Source organism: Neodiprion fabricii, chromosome 4 (assembly GCF_021155785.1).
Source record: "Neodiprion fabricii isolate iyNeoFabr1 chromosome 4, iyNeoFabr1.1, whole genome shotgun sequence".
Taxonomy (NCBI): Eukaryota; Metazoa; Arthropoda; class Insecta; order Hymenoptera; family Diprionidae; genus Neodiprion; species Neodiprion fabricii.
Genome location: NC_060242.1, coordinates 25,892,336 through 25,908,252, shown reverse-complemented (window position 1 = coordinate 25,908,252; position 15,917 = coordinate 25,892,336). Strand labels below are relative to the sequence as shown.

At 35.9% G+C, this 15,917-nt stretch overlaps 4 protein-coding genes across 6 annotated transcripts in view; 1 reads left to right on the top strand and 3 right to left on the bottom strand.

Annotated features, from left to right (window-relative positions):
• The window catches only part of LOC124181471 (heparan-sulfate 6-O-sulfotransferase 1), a 520,983-nt gene that overhangs the window by 418,731 nt on the left and 86,335 nt on the right, over positions 1-15,917 (top strand). The window lies entirely within an intron of this gene.
• LOC124181497 (ATPase inhibitor mai-2, mitochondrial-like) lies at positions 396-3,021 on the bottom strand. Of its 3 annotated transcripts, none has more exons than XM_046568130.1 (4): positions 2,492-2,520; positions 2,346-2,411; positions 1,864-1,996; positions 396-919 (listed from the first exon to the last, which is right to left on the bottom strand). In XM_046568130.1, the coding sequence occupies exons 1-4, from the start codon at positions 2,503-2,505 to the stop codon at positions 791-793; spliced, it is 342 nt and encodes a 113-aa protein (XP_046424086.1). In that variant the 5' UTR covers positions 2,506-2,520; the 3' UTR covers positions 396-790. The 3 variants fall into 3 exon arrangements, with proteins under 3 accessions (XP_046424086.1, XP_046424087.1, XP_046424088.1); XM_046568131.1 differs by having other exon boundaries at positions 2,351-2,411; positions 2,492-2,516; XM_046568132.1 differs by lacking the exons at positions 2,346-2,411; positions 2,492-2,520 and adding an exon at positions 2,860-3,021.
• LOC124181483 lies at positions 4,666-7,298 on the bottom strand. Its single transcript, XM_046568104.1, has 3 exons — positions 6,843-7,298; positions 5,697-6,087; positions 4,666-4,962 (listed from the first exon to the last, which is right to left on the bottom strand). Exons 1-3 carry the CDS (start codon positions 7,125-7,127, stop codon positions 4,718-4,720), a joined length of 921 nt encoding a protein of 306 aa, XP_046424060.1. The 5' UTR covers positions 7,128-7,298; the 3' UTR covers positions 4,666-4,717.
• Positions 7,365-15,907, bottom strand: LOC124181458 (protein scarlet-like). Its single transcript, XM_046568059.1, has 11 exons — positions 13,917-15,907; positions 13,160-13,208; positions 11,901-12,081; positions 11,634-11,832; positions 10,374-10,566; positions 9,901-10,113; positions 9,313-9,418; positions 8,983-9,204; positions 8,267-8,508; positions 7,921-8,021; positions 7,365-7,817 (listed from the first exon to the last, which is right to left on the bottom strand). The coding sequence occupies exons 1-11, from the start codon at positions 14,197-14,199 to the stop codon at positions 7,636-7,638; spliced, it is 1,971 nt and encodes a 656-aa protein (XP_046424015.1). The 5' UTR covers positions 14,200-15,907; the 3' UTR covers positions 7,365-7,635.

The following is a 15,917-nucleotide window of genomic DNA, read 5'->3' as shown; positions in this document are numbered from 1 at the left end:
ATTATGACAAACCCCTATAACGTTAGCAGATTATTTATCAGATGCGTCGTTGACTGAGGTTAATATTATTCGACTCGTATTGTCGAGATTTGAACTTGGGTTAGAGTCATTTTCAATTGATATTCATCACTGTTAACACCTTAACAGGGATAAGAAGTTTCAGTTGTTTTTCGAAATGAATTTAATTTTTTTTTACTTTGCAAAGAATATCCGCGTATTCAACGATCATTTTTATTTTGTACGCTCGTAAAGTTACGCGAGTGTACTTTGAAGTAAAATAGTTCAAAGCGGTATTGCATATCTGCCTGACAATGATTTTTGAAATGCATTTTTACAGTATTTAGGCTACCGAAGCAATGTCGTACAAAATGAAAGAAAGTCAGACCCATATGTAACAAGTGGAATTCCCATTTTTATAACGTGACAATGTGATAAAACCTGATACAGATAGTATTATACTAGCAATTGGAACTTACAAAACCAAAAATATTAGAAATAGAAAAGAATTGCATCGTTAAATTAGTTCAGTTAAAGCTGGGAGCTAGTATGCCAAGTGTGCAATAGCTCAAAGCTTAATTACAACATAGTTTTGGATGATGAAATATGAGTTCGTACAACTTTTTTAACTATGAAAAGCTGTATACTTTATTTCTACATAATATTTAAAGATTTAATAGTTTAAAAAAAAAAATTCCATTCAAGATGTCATTGACTATCATTGACATTAAAAATACAATGATTTAATTTGATGTATGGCGGTTCAGCTATTCGTCAAATCCTGCATACATTTTTACTTCTCCATCTTTCCAATTCGAGCCTTGTGGCGCTCTATGGCCTCCTGATGACGCTTTATCTGTTCCTCGTGAAAAGAGATCTCATCATGAAGACCGTCACGCAGATTTTTCAACTGCTCCTTTTGCTAGAACAGAAAAAGAAAATTCAGTGACTGCATATTAAAGTGCGTGAGAATTATCCTATGGAATACAAATATGACGCAACCTCTTATGTTGGCTATTGAAATTCAACTTTTTGATCTTGGTAATTACTCACATATATCTTGTGAAAATGAATTTTGTAACATTTATACAATGTTGCAATTATAAAAAGTCTGCTTACTGCCCAATTTTGGGATTATATAACATTTGGTGAGGCATAATAAGGAAAAACACATTCACGGTTTGCAAACTCAACTCTTTCAAATTAATGCGAGAGTTGAAATATATAAATTTTTTGTTGGATCTTTCGTTACGTCAACATTACTGACTTCAACTTTGTTATTTGGTTTTGCCATTCCAAAAGTTCAAGTCATTCATCAAATTATTTGAGACAGCTTCGAAGTATCTTTGCTAACATAATTCAGCAATAGTAAAATATATATTTTTTCTATTCATTCCAAGCAGTGTCTCCATGGAAACAATCAACATATCTATCAGTCAATTTTGCAACAATTGCATAAACTAATTGTTGAAACATAATGACAAGGTTGAGAAAAAAAATTTTGCTCAGTTAATAGGAGTATCATGAAATATATCTTAAAAAGTCATTAATTTTATAAAATCAAACATTGATAGTGACATAAAAGGTTGAAGATCACCACATCAACGTTAAGAATAATTTTCATCTTTTTTTTAGGAAGAGCTGTTATTTTTTCATTTTAGGTTCATTGCTTGCAAGAAAATGTAACCAATAAAAGAATATGTTCACTTTTTGCAATCTTATTTCTTTTATAATCATTTCAAGGTTACAAAACTCTGAATTTATTTCAACTTGACAAACTCCTACTAACTTTTCATTTCTCAAGTTAATGAAGAATAGTGTTGAGGACTGCTTAAACAGCTATCCTATCCTATGCTAGCGTTATACCTGATTGTAGAAGTATTGGTCTTCGCGTGCTGCTTCCATCTTGCCAAAACTTCCACCAGCTTCCCTGATGCTGCCACCGCCACCACCACCCTTTCCTGCGCCACTACCTGGTTCACCAGACATTCTCATGTGGCTGAAAAAATAGCAGGATACAATCATCGTGGAAAATCTTGTAACGAGGGATGATAGCCTACGTGGATAATTGCATGCAGTTTATTAATTCTTTAGTGATGGGTATACTTGACACGGTAGGGTAATGGCTATTTATTGAATATGTTTGTATATTTCGATCAGAAAATTCTCAAAAAATTTGACAAAGTATATTATACAGTATATCTACTTGGCTACAGATATCGGAAAACAAACTGTTTCAAAACTCCCGGTCTTCGTGTATTTTAACCCAAAGAAATGTTCACCAGTTGAAACAAAATTTTTTATTTTGAACCGAAGAGTGTGTCAGACTCGAAGGGTTAATAAATCACCATACACTTGGAGTATGCCTAGTCTGGGTTTGGCCCCCACCACTTCTGGCCAACGACGTACTTTGTCTGCAATAGGACGCAAATAAATTCTACCAACAACGCACTTGGGGGTGACGCATTTTGGTAGGTGTCGGGTAAATACACACCTACGTACATGCATTTTTCATTGGGTTGCGTAAGGTCGTTATACCTGCTTTATTTGGATGACTGGGTTATGTAATACTATAAATTTGAGTTGACTACGGATTATGCATGTGATTCGATTTATCATTAACGAAACTGTCTGTCTTGTCGAGCATTGCGACAAACGAGCAACGTATGTGCACAAGTTTTGCATTCCGTAGCGTAAATTGCTTGACAATCAGCCAGCAACTAGTAGCAGACGGCTAAAGAGCTAGAGCAGCGAAAATAGCGCAGGGTGAGCCGGTTACGCACCGTTGTGCCGGGAGAATAATTTCGATCTGTCGATCTTTGGTACGGTAATCATAATAAAATATTGTGTATTTTTCGGTACCTGAGGAACGCCATGTTCCGCGATAAGACGGTTGGTATACGCTGCATGTTCGATCAGGAATTCAGAAACACTGTGCAACACTACGATGAATTTTCACAGATTTATAAAATTATGTTCGAAACGCGGGTTATGAGCGAAGGAAGAATACTGACTGCCGAGGAATGTCCACGAACTGGACACGACCGTTGGTTACAAAATTACCCGTCATAAGCGGTGGCAGCACTGCAGGCTACGATGACAATAAGCAAAAACATGAAAATTGTACCATGTATTCAGAAATCGAACCACCGAATCCGTTGACTGATGATATATAAAGACCTTCAGCTCTGAGCTAATATTTCCACCGTCTGGGTGGATCCGTAGGTAATTCTATTGCTCTGCACTTACCGACCCATCTTGTGAGATTCGAATATTAAATCGAGTCGGCAAAGCAAAATACTGCAATTTCCCGCCGGTCTTTTTTGACTCTCCTTACTATGCCTTTACTTTACATAAGATTACCAATCCTTATATACCTTCGTAATGTGTAAAAACGGCATGACTTTCAGTACAATCTTTGAATTTTTGACTCCAAAAATATTCTGTAAGGTTGTTGGTAGATCGTCACCTACTCGATATATTGAAAATATTTTAAGTTTACAATTAGATCGTCAATGAAGCTTCGTAAAAGCATGAAGACAAGTCAGTCTTATGGTCGGTCTCTACGCGATTCGATTTATACTTATGCAAGTAACCCCGATTTTTGTAGCAATTGCAATTTTTGTACAGTTATGCTATTTTGAGTTCACAATTTCTTTCTTTATCGCAAATTTGATTCAGGGGTGCAAGGCAAACTAAATCTTTCAAATTATTTCGGTGATACGTGTGAATTATTTTGGCAAGGGATTCTTGACGCACAAATTTCGAACTTCCTCGATTAGTGTAGACAACGAAGGGTTTTCAGCTCCCAAAAATTTAAAATTTCATGAATATTCAAGGGAATATGTACAATATATTAAATACTCAACTGTCACAGCTTTGACTTACCTGCAGGTGTTATGGCTGTGCTAGCCTGTATTCACAGCTGTGTATAATTTCTGAGTATTATTTTATAACATTCGAGAATTCACTCGCAAAAAATTGTCTGGCGAATCTTACGTGATCAACATTAACAAAATAAGGTGCGAAAAGTAGCTCCAAAGGGGGTGAAACACTTGCAATTAATTACAGGGCGAAAAATTATGATTTGGAAGAGCTAGTGAGGAATAAATATAGTATTTTATTTTAATAGTCTTATGTAGTTGGTGAACGTCAAATTTGATATTATATAGTTGTATAACAATAGAAGTGTCATTACTTACATAAGTTATATTCCACGTCAACTCAACATGTAACTTTCCCTCACCAGCTTTAATTTTGTCCATAATTTTTTATACGATTGTCATAATTCTAAACAGCACTCCTGAATTATATGAGATTTTTATATCCGACCATTTTTTTTTTTTTCTAAATTTTTAAAGTCAAAACAAACGCCATTTGTGAAATTTCCCAAAGAAATTCTCAAAAATTCTTCGATCAAAAATCATTTCAGGCCAAATCCAAAACTGATAACTATTTTGTTTATATTATATGCGATAGAGAATTAATAACAGAAATTGTTCAAACTAGCTAGTATCAGAAACTTCATGTACAATACAGTCTACAGGCAAAAGCAAATAAAAAAGATATTTCACAGTATATGCATTGAGTCCATGGCAGGCACTATGATTGAAATTTTTTTATGAAAAATATTTACGAGATAAGCACTTAGTTAAAAAAAACCAGAAATTGTGAGACACGATCGCGCAACGTCTCGTGTATTCATTCCAGATGTACGAATTTACCTGTGAAATTTAGCAGCTTGATTTTCGATCAGATGTTTTTTGAGCTCCGAAATTTTGAGCTCATTAAGAGCAGCCTGTCTTTGAAGTTCAGCTCTTTGCAGCTCGAGATGGAGCATTTCAAGTTTCAAGTTGTGCTGTTGCTGCGTCGCTTCGAAAATCCAAATTGCTTTCTGCACATCGCTGTGCTGGCACTCTTGATAAAACTGAGAAAACACATCACTGCTGCATTCTCCACTCCCACCTGGTTAAGAAAAAAATAGATAAATTGAAAACCTTGGTCGAAATTGGAGCAGCGTACTCGGACACTTGTTGGCCCACCTCTTCAAGTTTCACATTACGCGGACATCGATATTTCCGAAGTTAGTGAATGGGTTTGGTGTTATGAAAACTAAAGGCATGAGGAGGCAGCTTGAAGTGTTTTTTCTTGGTCTTTGAACACATTTTTTTCACATTTTATACGGTATAAATACAAGAGAAGCATTTCAGAGTAGTGATGTTCGTAATGAAAAAAGGTATCGGAGACGTTAAAATTCAACTGAAAATCTGAACCACGTGACAGTTAAATTTCAAAAGGAATCTCTGAAACATCGAAAATTCACTGGCATCTCCGGAAAATTGCTTTTCATTCTAAAAGTCCTTCAAGGCAACGTATTATGTATCAATAATCGACTGTTTTATAGACATAATTGTAAACTTCGGTGAAAAAAACAACCTGAATTGTTGTACAAAACGGTAATTTTTATTGTGTTAGCTTGAAGAACTTTCTGTACGAGAAACATATATTCTGCTTCGAATCACTTAGATCCGTGAAGTCAGTTCATAGATGTACAGCGACCGATGAAAGTTACGAAATTACCAACTTCAAAAATATATAATTTTCGAAAATTTCAATTTGCAAAAGTTTTCATATCAGATATATGTTCTTCTTGAAAAAAAATCTTCCATAAAATATTCGAAACATGTAGAAATATTCACCTTGTTCGATATCCATGAATGAATCCTCGTTCATCTTGGTCCTCTTTCGATTTGTTGCCGTTGTCTCCAATTGTCCATTTTCGCTTTTCGGCTGTTGGAATAATTGCTCTGTCGAGTTTCTCGGCTGTTCATCATTGTGTTCATTAAATCCATCGCTGTTGGCTTCGACTTTCATTTCGTGCACCGATACTGTCGGGGTTGATGAATTTGTCATGTTGTCTAGCAGTTTTTCAAAACCTTCTGGTCTAACAGCCTTCTCATCTCGATCACTGCCGTTCGACAATCCAGTTTCGTCGTTATGGTTTCTCGATCTTTCCATCAATCGCCATACTTCGATCGAAAGAGTCGAGGGCTGATTCTTCGACGCTTCTTCCGGTCCAAGTGTGCGAACCTGTTGGAAGTTGCGCCGCCAACCCGTGTCAGTAGTATAAGTATTATAGTATAAGCGGCACCAAAATTAAATAAAATTCTGGATTTTGACGCGAAAGTGAGTGAAACAAGTGAGAGAGAGAGTTATCTACACAATTTAGAATGTACGGTGACAAAAAGAAAAGGCAAGGAATGAAGGAGAAAAAAAGGAAGAAGACGAAAAAGAAGAAACAGGATGATTTCTTGAGTTCTAGTCTTCACGGCGTGTAGATCTATTATATATTTGTCCAAGTTTGTTCGATTCCGATCTTATCAATATGCACGTATGAACATCTAACATTGATAATTTGATGCCATTTGTTCATTAATTATTATTTGTGTGACCATTTTTACTTGGTTCACACGAATGATATAATAATTTACTTGTAAATGTCTAATTGGAGTTCAAGACTGATGTTTCTCAGCAATTAACGAGCTCAAGAAAAAAATATGCGTAAGACGGTTTGTAAAAAATTCTAATCAAAATTCAAAATTCAAACCTTATACATGAATTTTGTGTTGAAAAGGCAGTAGAACAACAATATTGCTCTGTTGTTAATAATACAGGTATTCACAGTTGAAATTCAGTATCTAAACTCTGATTTCTGAGTCACGGGAAGTTTTCAAATTAAGTGCAACTTGATTAGCTTCAGCTGCACTCTTGATACGTGTCTTCGTTTCATCATGTTTTTGTTTTGAAATCATTACAATTTCAAGTAGGTATACACATACACAGACCTTTTCGGCGAAGGAGTAAATTTCGAGTCTGGCCTGCGCCTTCATACGCCGCCACTGTTCACGCATTCTGACGATATCTCTGTCCGTTGAAAATCTACCCCGAAAAACGGAGTGAATTTGCTGCCAGGCAAGGGTTTTCATGGCGGATGCCGTAGCGTCAATTTTCTTGTTCTCAATGGCTCGTGCGTGGAGTTTTATAAGAGAAAACAGGGCGTTTTTTTCTTCGGGTATCCAATTCTGTGTGCGTTCCCGTTTCTTGACGACAACCGTCATTGACGAAGACATGCTCTCAATAAACTAGTGAAATATTAACGCTTACGCTATCGATATTCTGCCACAATTTACTTTGTAAAATCAACGATTTGCAGTTAGCCGAATTTGTTGACTAGCCCGATGTCGTTTACTGTTATTTTGTTTAAGCGTGGTTAGGGTAGTCATTTGTCTACGTATCTCAGCGGTTCACCGTCTAACGGAATATCAGCTGACAGACATTTTCATTTGTTTACAAAAAATAAGAGATTGTCGGAATATCGCCTTTCTGACACAGCCCAAATATTGGGTGACCCAGAAGTTTGTATTTTATTAGGAAACGCGTATATAATAATTATAATAAGTACATATGCATAACCGTTAGACTAAGGATATGTATTGGGCGTACAGTTTAGTAATAAAATTAGTAAAATACTTTCACAGTGAAATACGTTGCATAATACGAAACAAACAAGGGATCAAGTTTGGGATTCATCGATACGCATACGTGATATTATTTCGGTTGCGCAGGAAAATTTTATAATCAGTACATCGCTCTTACAATTCTGAGCCTCCTCACCCCGAGATATCCTACAAAGTGCATGCCGAAGGTAAGCAAAATAAGCCCGCATAGGTCTGTCTTTAAATTATCTTCACCGTATCCATATTCGGTCAAAACTTCTCGCCCATTTCTGTAACACGGCAAGTCTTTGTCCGGGTAACACTCTGAAATGATTTTGTATTAAAACATTTTAATTTTTGTTTTTTTTTGGGCAGTAAAAAGTACTCTGTCTGTCTTGTCGAGCTAAAACAATGATCGGTTTCTTACCAATACTATCTACGGTTGTCCAATGGATGATCGCCAGGGCTTCGTTCGCGTAGTAAAAAATCGACAAGTATTTCACCCATGACAAGTATGCGGGCATGGCTCTAAACAGAAAATTTATCAATGAACACTTTGAAGATTTTCGTTGGCCAACCTGCGAGCAGCCAAAAACTCAACGCCGATTGGGTGAATCTAGCAACGGAGTCACGTGATTTGATGCGTGCGCATTTGGGTGTACAGTTTTTTGACCACGTAACGATGTAAGTACGCTTATAGCGAATGATCGCCGTGGAGATGAATTGCTAAGTTGAAGAAGGAAGATTGGGGGGATTTTGACCCCTTGAGATACCTGATATTGTAGTAAACTCCAGACATCAGATAACCAACAAGGTCGATCGGTCCCATAATGCTCATCATAATATCGGGGTTCTCAATCCAGCTTGACATCATTGAGCCGTAAGCTGAACTCGTTAAAGCAGCCAATATGATGCAGGTAACGAATTTCATGAGAACAAAGAAGTTGATATCCATATCCAGAGAAACGAGCATTATTGAAAAAAAAAGAATGCAATGGCAAACAATCTTGGGAATCTGATGAAAGGAAAAGAAACACTCCGTTACTTACACCAGCTTGATAGGAAGGGACGAAAAAAAAAAATAATTCAAGTAAAACTGGCACGATCGCAAAATGAAGTGCTATATTGTTTATCACATTCGGATAAACAGTAGGGTTTTATCGATGAAAGAAGTTGAAATAATGTAATTTCTCTGACATTGTTAATTATAAGTTGTTTTCAATTCTTACTGTACGTCAAGTCATTTTCATGTTCAATTTTTCAATTAAATTCACACTAATTCAATATCTGGTAAATTATGTTTGTGATGAATCAGAAGGAGCAACAACCGTTTTTTTGGCTTTGGAAATGCCAGTGTGGTTTTTATCAACTTTGGAAATATTAACAGCTTGAATGAACCTCAGTGCAATCGTACCCCCGGTATGAAAGCAAAGCCATTTTATTTTAGCGGCTACTAGTTTCGTTTTTATATCAGTTCCATGAAAATTACCCAGCTGATAACAGTTGCGATGTAATAAACTGCCGGCGTGTACATTGAATTTTCCTGCAAGTATAGAGGTAATTGTTCAGACAGTACGCAAGCGTTCGAATAAGTTGACGAAAAGATGATCTCAGCACTAATAAGGTAAAGAGCACCCCGCATATCCTGAACGCCAACCTGTGTGTGCGAATTCACACCGAAGTAAAACCAACTGATAAGTATCGATGATACCTGAAATTTAATACCGAATATATGTATGTAGATATTATTTACCGATCATGGTACCCGAATAATTTATTAGGATCATGTAGCTTTGGCTCTGGATCGTATTATACTCACTAAAAAAGGATAATAATGGCCCGCCTCGTGGAACACTGTCCTTCGCATCTGTATTGATATTCTCCACATGAGCCAGTAAAATTGTACTAATTGATTGGGTTTAAGCCTAGAAGAAGAATTGACGATTTACTTGAACGAAATTTTACTAAAGAATCATGTATTCGCCGGAGATTGATGATATTTTTTTCAATATTACGGGTAATTCGGTTATAAAATGGCAGCTTCCGTAATTTTCGACAACATTGTTAACGGGAATGCTGAGTCAAGTACTTGGATAAAAATTCTAAACAAATTCATACGCTACCTAGAAGTTACATGCGAAAAGTCACCTACGAAATGATGTAAGAATTTGTTGGAAAATTCAGGAGCATGCATTATTGAAAAAATGAACGTGAAGTTAATGTTTAAACATTTAACGAAGTACCTAAACCAAGCTCTGCAGATTACCGCAGAGGTGATCACGCAGTCGTGCTCGTGGCAGAAAAGCAAAGCTTTTCGTTTGTCCGGCTAGTTCTTTTTGATCTTCATTGTTTCGCAAAACCACCTGTACATTGATGTACCCCTTAAGCAATTGAAAAGTTTACTCACGTTTGAGATTTGAATTCTATCGAACCATTCCCCGCAGGGACTTCTGGTGGGTTGTAGTACGTTGAACGAGTAAAGGAGCTGCAAATCTTTGCTAGACGTTCAGAAAGGAGAAATGAATCTGTAGCGTTCAGGGAATCAACCAGGTTCATAGTTGACACAATTTTGACGTAAAATTCTGCCTCGTTGAACGATTCCGGGCAATGAAATCCTTCGCTAATGAAAATAACGCGAGATTATTGTCCACTGCTAATGTTATATGAAATATTTTGTAAGTTCTCATCTAGCTGGTAGAATCAGATATTCTGTTGTAGTAGCAATTTTGAGGTAACCATTAAATGTTTTAGAATTGTTTTTGTTGTTTTTTTTTTTTTGTAGGTACGACTTCATAATCCTACCCAATTATCCGTTTCGATCAGCCATTTAGGCTCAATTACTTAACCAGCGAAAAATTGACTAGAGCATGACGTACCTACCTGTTGAAGAATTTCCTTGCATTTACCAATGTTCCATAGTACGCTGTTCTTCCATTAGCCAGATATACAACGTGACTGAACATTTTGTAGAGATCCATTGCAGGCTGATGAACCGAGCAGAACACGATTGTTCCTGATCTGGTCGCAGCCTTTGCTGATTCAATTACTCGCATCGCTGTCCACGTATCCAAACCTATGAATACCGGAAATTGGCATCGTTTCATTGCAGAAATGTAACGATTCGGTGAACACGAAGTTCAAGTGTCTATAAGCTCTGAGTATATTGGGGTGTTCCACAAAAAAAAAAATTTGCAAATTTCCATGGTGACACCATCTGAAAAGTTTTTTTGGGTTGAAAGGAAGATTCTCTCCAAAGATGAGCGTTCTACGTTACTTTTTTCAGGAAAATTGAAAAATCAATTAAGCACCATCTTAAGTGTAACTTTCACCGCTCGTGTCACGGTGGAAATTCGCAAATTATTTTTTTGTCCAACACCCTAGAGTGTAAAAGAGAATAAAGTACGGGCGCAAGAAGCAAACGCTCTTTACGAGATTTGATTGAGTTCAGTCGTATTTGAAACTAATGAAGATTTCTCAACAAATATGCAGAAAATTCCTGGGAAGCATTTCAATCTTATTATTCACCAACGCGAACACTTTTGAGGACTTTTCTTCTACCGCGAACCATTTGGCGATCAGAAATAAAGGTTACCGAATTTCGTAGAATGACTAGGTTTGCTTTCCAGAACTCTAATCAATGCCACTCTGACTACCTTTTCTCAAATAGAATTCACGATTTATGCCCAAAGAAGTTCTAAGTTCGTCAGAAAAATATAAGGTGTCGGTAGTGTTTAAGAAACAAATGAGTGTCGAACAATATTTTTCAACGAACAATTAACCTACATTTCTAAAGTCGGTGAAATAGTGAACATTTTCTTTTTCTAAACTTAACAGGAAACTGTAACTTATGAAGATCTCTCGAGAGTCAACATTTTTCAAGGTATAAAAATATTTACTTAAGAAAAGAATATTTTTCGAACGATCGGTTTCGAAAATATGAAATAATTGACGGAAATTCATTTTGACCAGTGTCACAAATTGAGAAACTTTAATAAACTTCCGCAAGGCCAATGAAAATTGAAAATCACCGAGTTCCCGGACAAAGCTTTCCATAAGCAAGTCTTGCAATTAGAAAAACAAACAATTAACTGTTAGCCGATCAATCATAATCATCAAATCAAATTATCGATCCATATTTACCAGATGTGGGCTCGTCCAGGAAAAGTATTTTCGGTTTGGTAACCATTTCGACTGCCAGCGACAGCCTCTTCACCTCACCACCTGACAACTTCGAGATCTGAGTGTCTCTATGCTTCAGTATTCCGAGGTCCGTGAGGATGTTCACCGCCAAAGTGTTTCTGTCCTTCGCCGACATTCCTTTGTCCAGCCTCAAAGCGCACTGCAATAAAATATTCACCCAACGTTTAAGCGATTTCTGCTTGTCAATATTCATTCTTAGGCATGTACCGTGAATATCATGTATTCCATTGCTGTTAGTGCAGGTGGCAAGGCGCAGAATTGAGGTACGAAGCCTGCTATCTTGGACATCAAGTCTCTCGACACGCTGCATCCATTTACTCTGATGCACCCAGAATGCAGCTCAATTTTTCTCGCCAGTGCGGCCAAGAGCGTCGTTTTACCTGCACCGCTAAATGGTTGAGCAACAAATTAACTTCGTTTACACTGGGTATTTGACAAAACGATGAAAGAATTATATGTCTTTGTTTTCCACCGTGTCAAATTTACTCGTTTCAATCTCCACTATTCTTGATTTTATCCGCGATGTTTCATGTCGTTCTACACCAGAAGTAAGGAGGTGTGTTTGGAGACCAGAAAAAATATTGTTGTATGAAATTTTTTTTATCTTCTTGTTTGAATAACATTAAAACTACCAGACCGATTAAATCTAAAACCTCATATATATATATATATATGTATAATATAGCACGTGCCTTGTGCTTAACATAAACTATACTGATAGAGGGCGTTTATTTAAACAGACAATGTTCCCCCGAGCTTACAATTGTTTGCTACTACAATTAGTTGACATCCATCATCAAATAGTGTTCGAATCGATGCAATTGTAAATAAATACATCTATTATCTATCTATATATATATAAAGTATATAAAGTATATAAAGTATATTTTTTTATGAAAATTATCGGTGAATTATTTTCCGGGCCGGTGATGTACATTTTTCCTGTTCGACATTCGGCACCACTTTGATAAAATATTTTAAGACAGAGAAAATCGAAATCGGTCCTTTTTTCGTTATCTGTGTGCGCATGATATTTCAGTACCTAATAAAGATGTGTGTATAAAAACAGACAGTCCAATGTCTTCAATTTTCATTTTAGAAACTTGCAGTTTACACCCTTATCGTTATCGCTATCTGAGTTCATGTATGACGTGTACATGTTGTGATCGTCTTCGGATCGGTTCAAATGTCACGCACATGCGCGCGGAAAATATTTGAAATAATATAAAAACGTTGTGAGAAATGTGTTAAAATTTAATATGCTTCAGTACGAATGCCCGTAAAATATGATTATGTACGTATAAGCGGATACAACTTGACTCGAGTTCGGTTCTTGTTGCATCCAACAGCTTTATTGAGTCTCACAATGAATTTATTAATGTTACTGTATTCGTCTAACAATGAGTTCGATCTTCTTCGGTAAACTGAAATTATATGACGCTTATCCTTTAAAATATATTTCTTACCTGGGACCCATGACCGCTACCAAACTGCTAGAATCCGCATGGCCAGTGACTATTTCAAAAATGTTTATTAAAATTTCGTTCGAATGATATTTATGAGTGGCATGCCGAATGAATTCAAAGCAGTGGTTCAACTATTATATTATTATAGATTTACCACAATCACTATAGTTCTGTCAAACTGTAATCTTGTAAATTGAAAACTTTATTTCTCGATCAATCAGAAAATCAGTGCAGTCAGTGGTAGAAGTATAAATTTACCTGTCCACAGTGAGTGAATTAAATCTATTTATCAATCCCAAGAATGGGTATAATACAATACAAACTAGGTTTTGTAATATTCTGAAATGATAAAAGTTGTTCCAATTTACTTAAGAACGTAATGACTGATACTAGATAGATGTGTTCATTTTCTGAACAACAAAAAAACCGGTGAATAATGTAATTTTATGAAAAAGATATTTTACAGTACATTTATTGGTGATCAAAATTTATTGCTATTAGACATTGGAATACGTACACTATCAAAAAACGTTGCTGATTAATGACCAGTTTTGAATATGTTGAAATTTTACGTAGTGAAATAATTCTTTTATATTTTTAGTGAGACTCCCGGTACCTTTGCCAAATATTTCAAAATTTTTCAGCCTTTAAAAGGCTATAGTCTTCTAAGTGTCGTGTGATCTCAAATTGGGTAAAGTACAATTTTTTCTGGCACTGTTATGATGTACGGAGTAGAGTCGAGTTAGTTCCATCATACCTGAGTCAAGTATCTTGATCGGTTTGTCATCGCGAGTGGAATATCCAAAAATCTTCTTTGCGATACTTTTGATAAAAAAATCAGGCTTGCGTCGGACATGAACGGTAATATTTTCCCAGGAAATAGATATTGGAAGTTCGGGAGGTGGGGAATAAGACTCCGATTCGACGTCTTTGAGAAACATTTTGTAACACAGAATTCCGAGATACACGATATCCGATTTAGGTCCCACTGTCTTGTCGCCTTCAGAGTTCACGGCACAATGAACGCAACGTACACGCATCGTTTTCACTCCCCCGGGTGCTTATCATTTTGCTGTTTAACCAAGTTATCTAATAACCGCGTACGTGAAATGTCTGCGTTACATAAATTGTCATACTTTGTCATCATCCACTGCATTGTACTCTGGAATGGACTTTTTCACTTATATCTTAACTAGGGTTTCTTCGTCATTGAAACGGGGAGTGATGAGTCAATTTATTATTTCTCAATACGCCTATTCCAAGGCATCGAAAAACCTCGACTCAAGATTTTTACATTATGAAAAAGTAGTTTCATTTCGTTTAGCAGAAGAAGTGTGCCTCGACACTATCTTACTGTTTGACATTATTCCTTAATGAATTCTATCCCAACTAATATCATAAAATAGATGTGTAACAAGTATATTGACATTTCTTTTAAGCTTTCAGATTCACTAGACTTAGAGTACTCAACAATTGCTCGTTTTCAACATCAGCTAAGGATTGCTCTCAGTCTAGATTATATTCTATAGTTTTTTTTTTTTTTTTGTGCAGCACATCAGCCCGAGAAATGGGGTTTTTTGTATTCTTAAAACTGCTATACTGTTTTGTCACAATTCACCAATCTCACGAGAGTTAGTTAAGTGCGATCTTTAAATATTAAAAGTGATTATCTTTCGGCTGAGTATAGATTCTAGTCATACGAAACCTTTGATATTCTTATACAATACGTAGGCTAACTTCAGTAAAATGGAACGTTATAAGCTAAAGGGCCTGACAAAACATTCAATTCAATTGATTGTGAACAAAATCAATAGAAAACTACGCTGTTGCGATATGAAAAAAAAAAGAAATAGAAAATGAATTTTGCAGAACGAGCATGGCCACCTTGTAGACGGGATAGTGAAAGTTATGTGAATCATATTCTAGCATGGGTACCATTCTAAATTTATTAAAAATATTTTCACTGACATGGAAATAGATAACTTTTCGTTCAACTCACAAATACGCCAAGTTTTTGCAGAACATTAAGAGATGTCGCAGGGGAAGGCGTTGTGTAGGAAGTAAGGGTAGAAAGAGTCGATAAATAACAAATGAATATAATTTAATAATATCTCGGTCAAAAACATACATAAGAAAGTAGATGGAGAATGGAGTATAAGTAAACCGTTATAATCGAGTTACGGATACTGTTGGAACATTTGTGTCTTTGTTTGCATATTCCTGAAGCTACGTATTAATTATACAGTCGGTTGTGTATAAAAGTGCAAACTTGCCAAAGTCTATGTCAATGAGGAATTTTCTCCTTCTACAATACCTGATTTTATCATCGTTGCTATTTTTAGTTATGATTATTATTTTTCAACCGGATTCTGTATACTTTATTATATACATGCATTTGTATTTCTATGTACAATTATTAATACAATAATTTACTTTCAACGAGCAAAGAATTTTTTGGCACTTTAATATTGGAAGGCGTGTACAATTATCATTGTACATCGAAATTGGCCGATATTCAAAACGTAACTTATCTCGAAGCGAACGCTATCGAACTAATCATAACTATAATTTCTTATTTGACTTATTGAATACATACAGTTAGCCAATCAAGATTTTGGATTGAGTTTTACACGCACGTTTCGAGACAGTATTTCGTTACGAATACAAGCCTATACATGTAGGCTTTCTTACAGACTATGGAATAGCTTCGAATTGAAAAATCGGTGAAATTGAATTTTAATAAATTTTATTTGAATTC

What these genes read in the sequence shown, in the direction of transcription:
- LOC124181458 (XM_046568059.1), bottom strand. Translation starts at nt 14,199, where the DNA reads ATGCGTGTACGTTGCGTTCATTGTGCCGTGAACTCTGAAGGCGACAAG. An exon ending in GCCATTATTATCCTTTTTTA is followed by an intron (nt 9,205 to 9,312) that starts GTGAGTATAATA and finishes ATTAAATTTCAG; the next exon opens with GTATCATCGATACTTATCAG. An exon ending in TCGCAACTGTTATCAGCTGG is followed by an intron (nt 8,509 to 8,982) that starts GTAATTTTCATG and finishes TCCTTTCATCAG; the next exon opens with ATTCCCAAGATTGTTTGCCA.
- LOC124181483 (XM_046568104.1), bottom strand. Translation starts at nt 7,127, where the DNA reads ATGTCTTCGTCAATGACGGTTGTCGTCAAGAAACGGGAACGCACACAG. An exon ending in TTTACTCCTTCGCCGAAAAG is followed by an intron (nt 6,088 to 6,842) that starts GTCTGTGTATGT and finishes AACTTCCAACAG; the next exon opens with GTTCGCACACTTGGACCGGA. An exon ending in ATTCATGGATATCGAACAAG is followed by an intron (nt 4,963 to 5,696) that starts GTGAATATTTCT and finishes TTTCTTAACCAG; the next exon opens with GTGGGAGTGGAGAATGCAGC.
- LOC124181497 (XM_046568130.1), bottom strand. An exon ending in AGGCATACTCCAAGTGTATG is followed by an intron (nt 1,997 to 2,345) that starts GTGATTTATTAA and finishes CTATTTTTTCAG; the next exon opens with CCACATGAGAATGTCTGGTG. An exon ending in ACCAATACTTCTACAATCAG is followed by an intron (nt 920 to 1,863) that starts GTATAACGCTAG and finishes TTTCTGTTCTAG; the next exon opens with CAAAAGGAGCAGTTGAAAAA.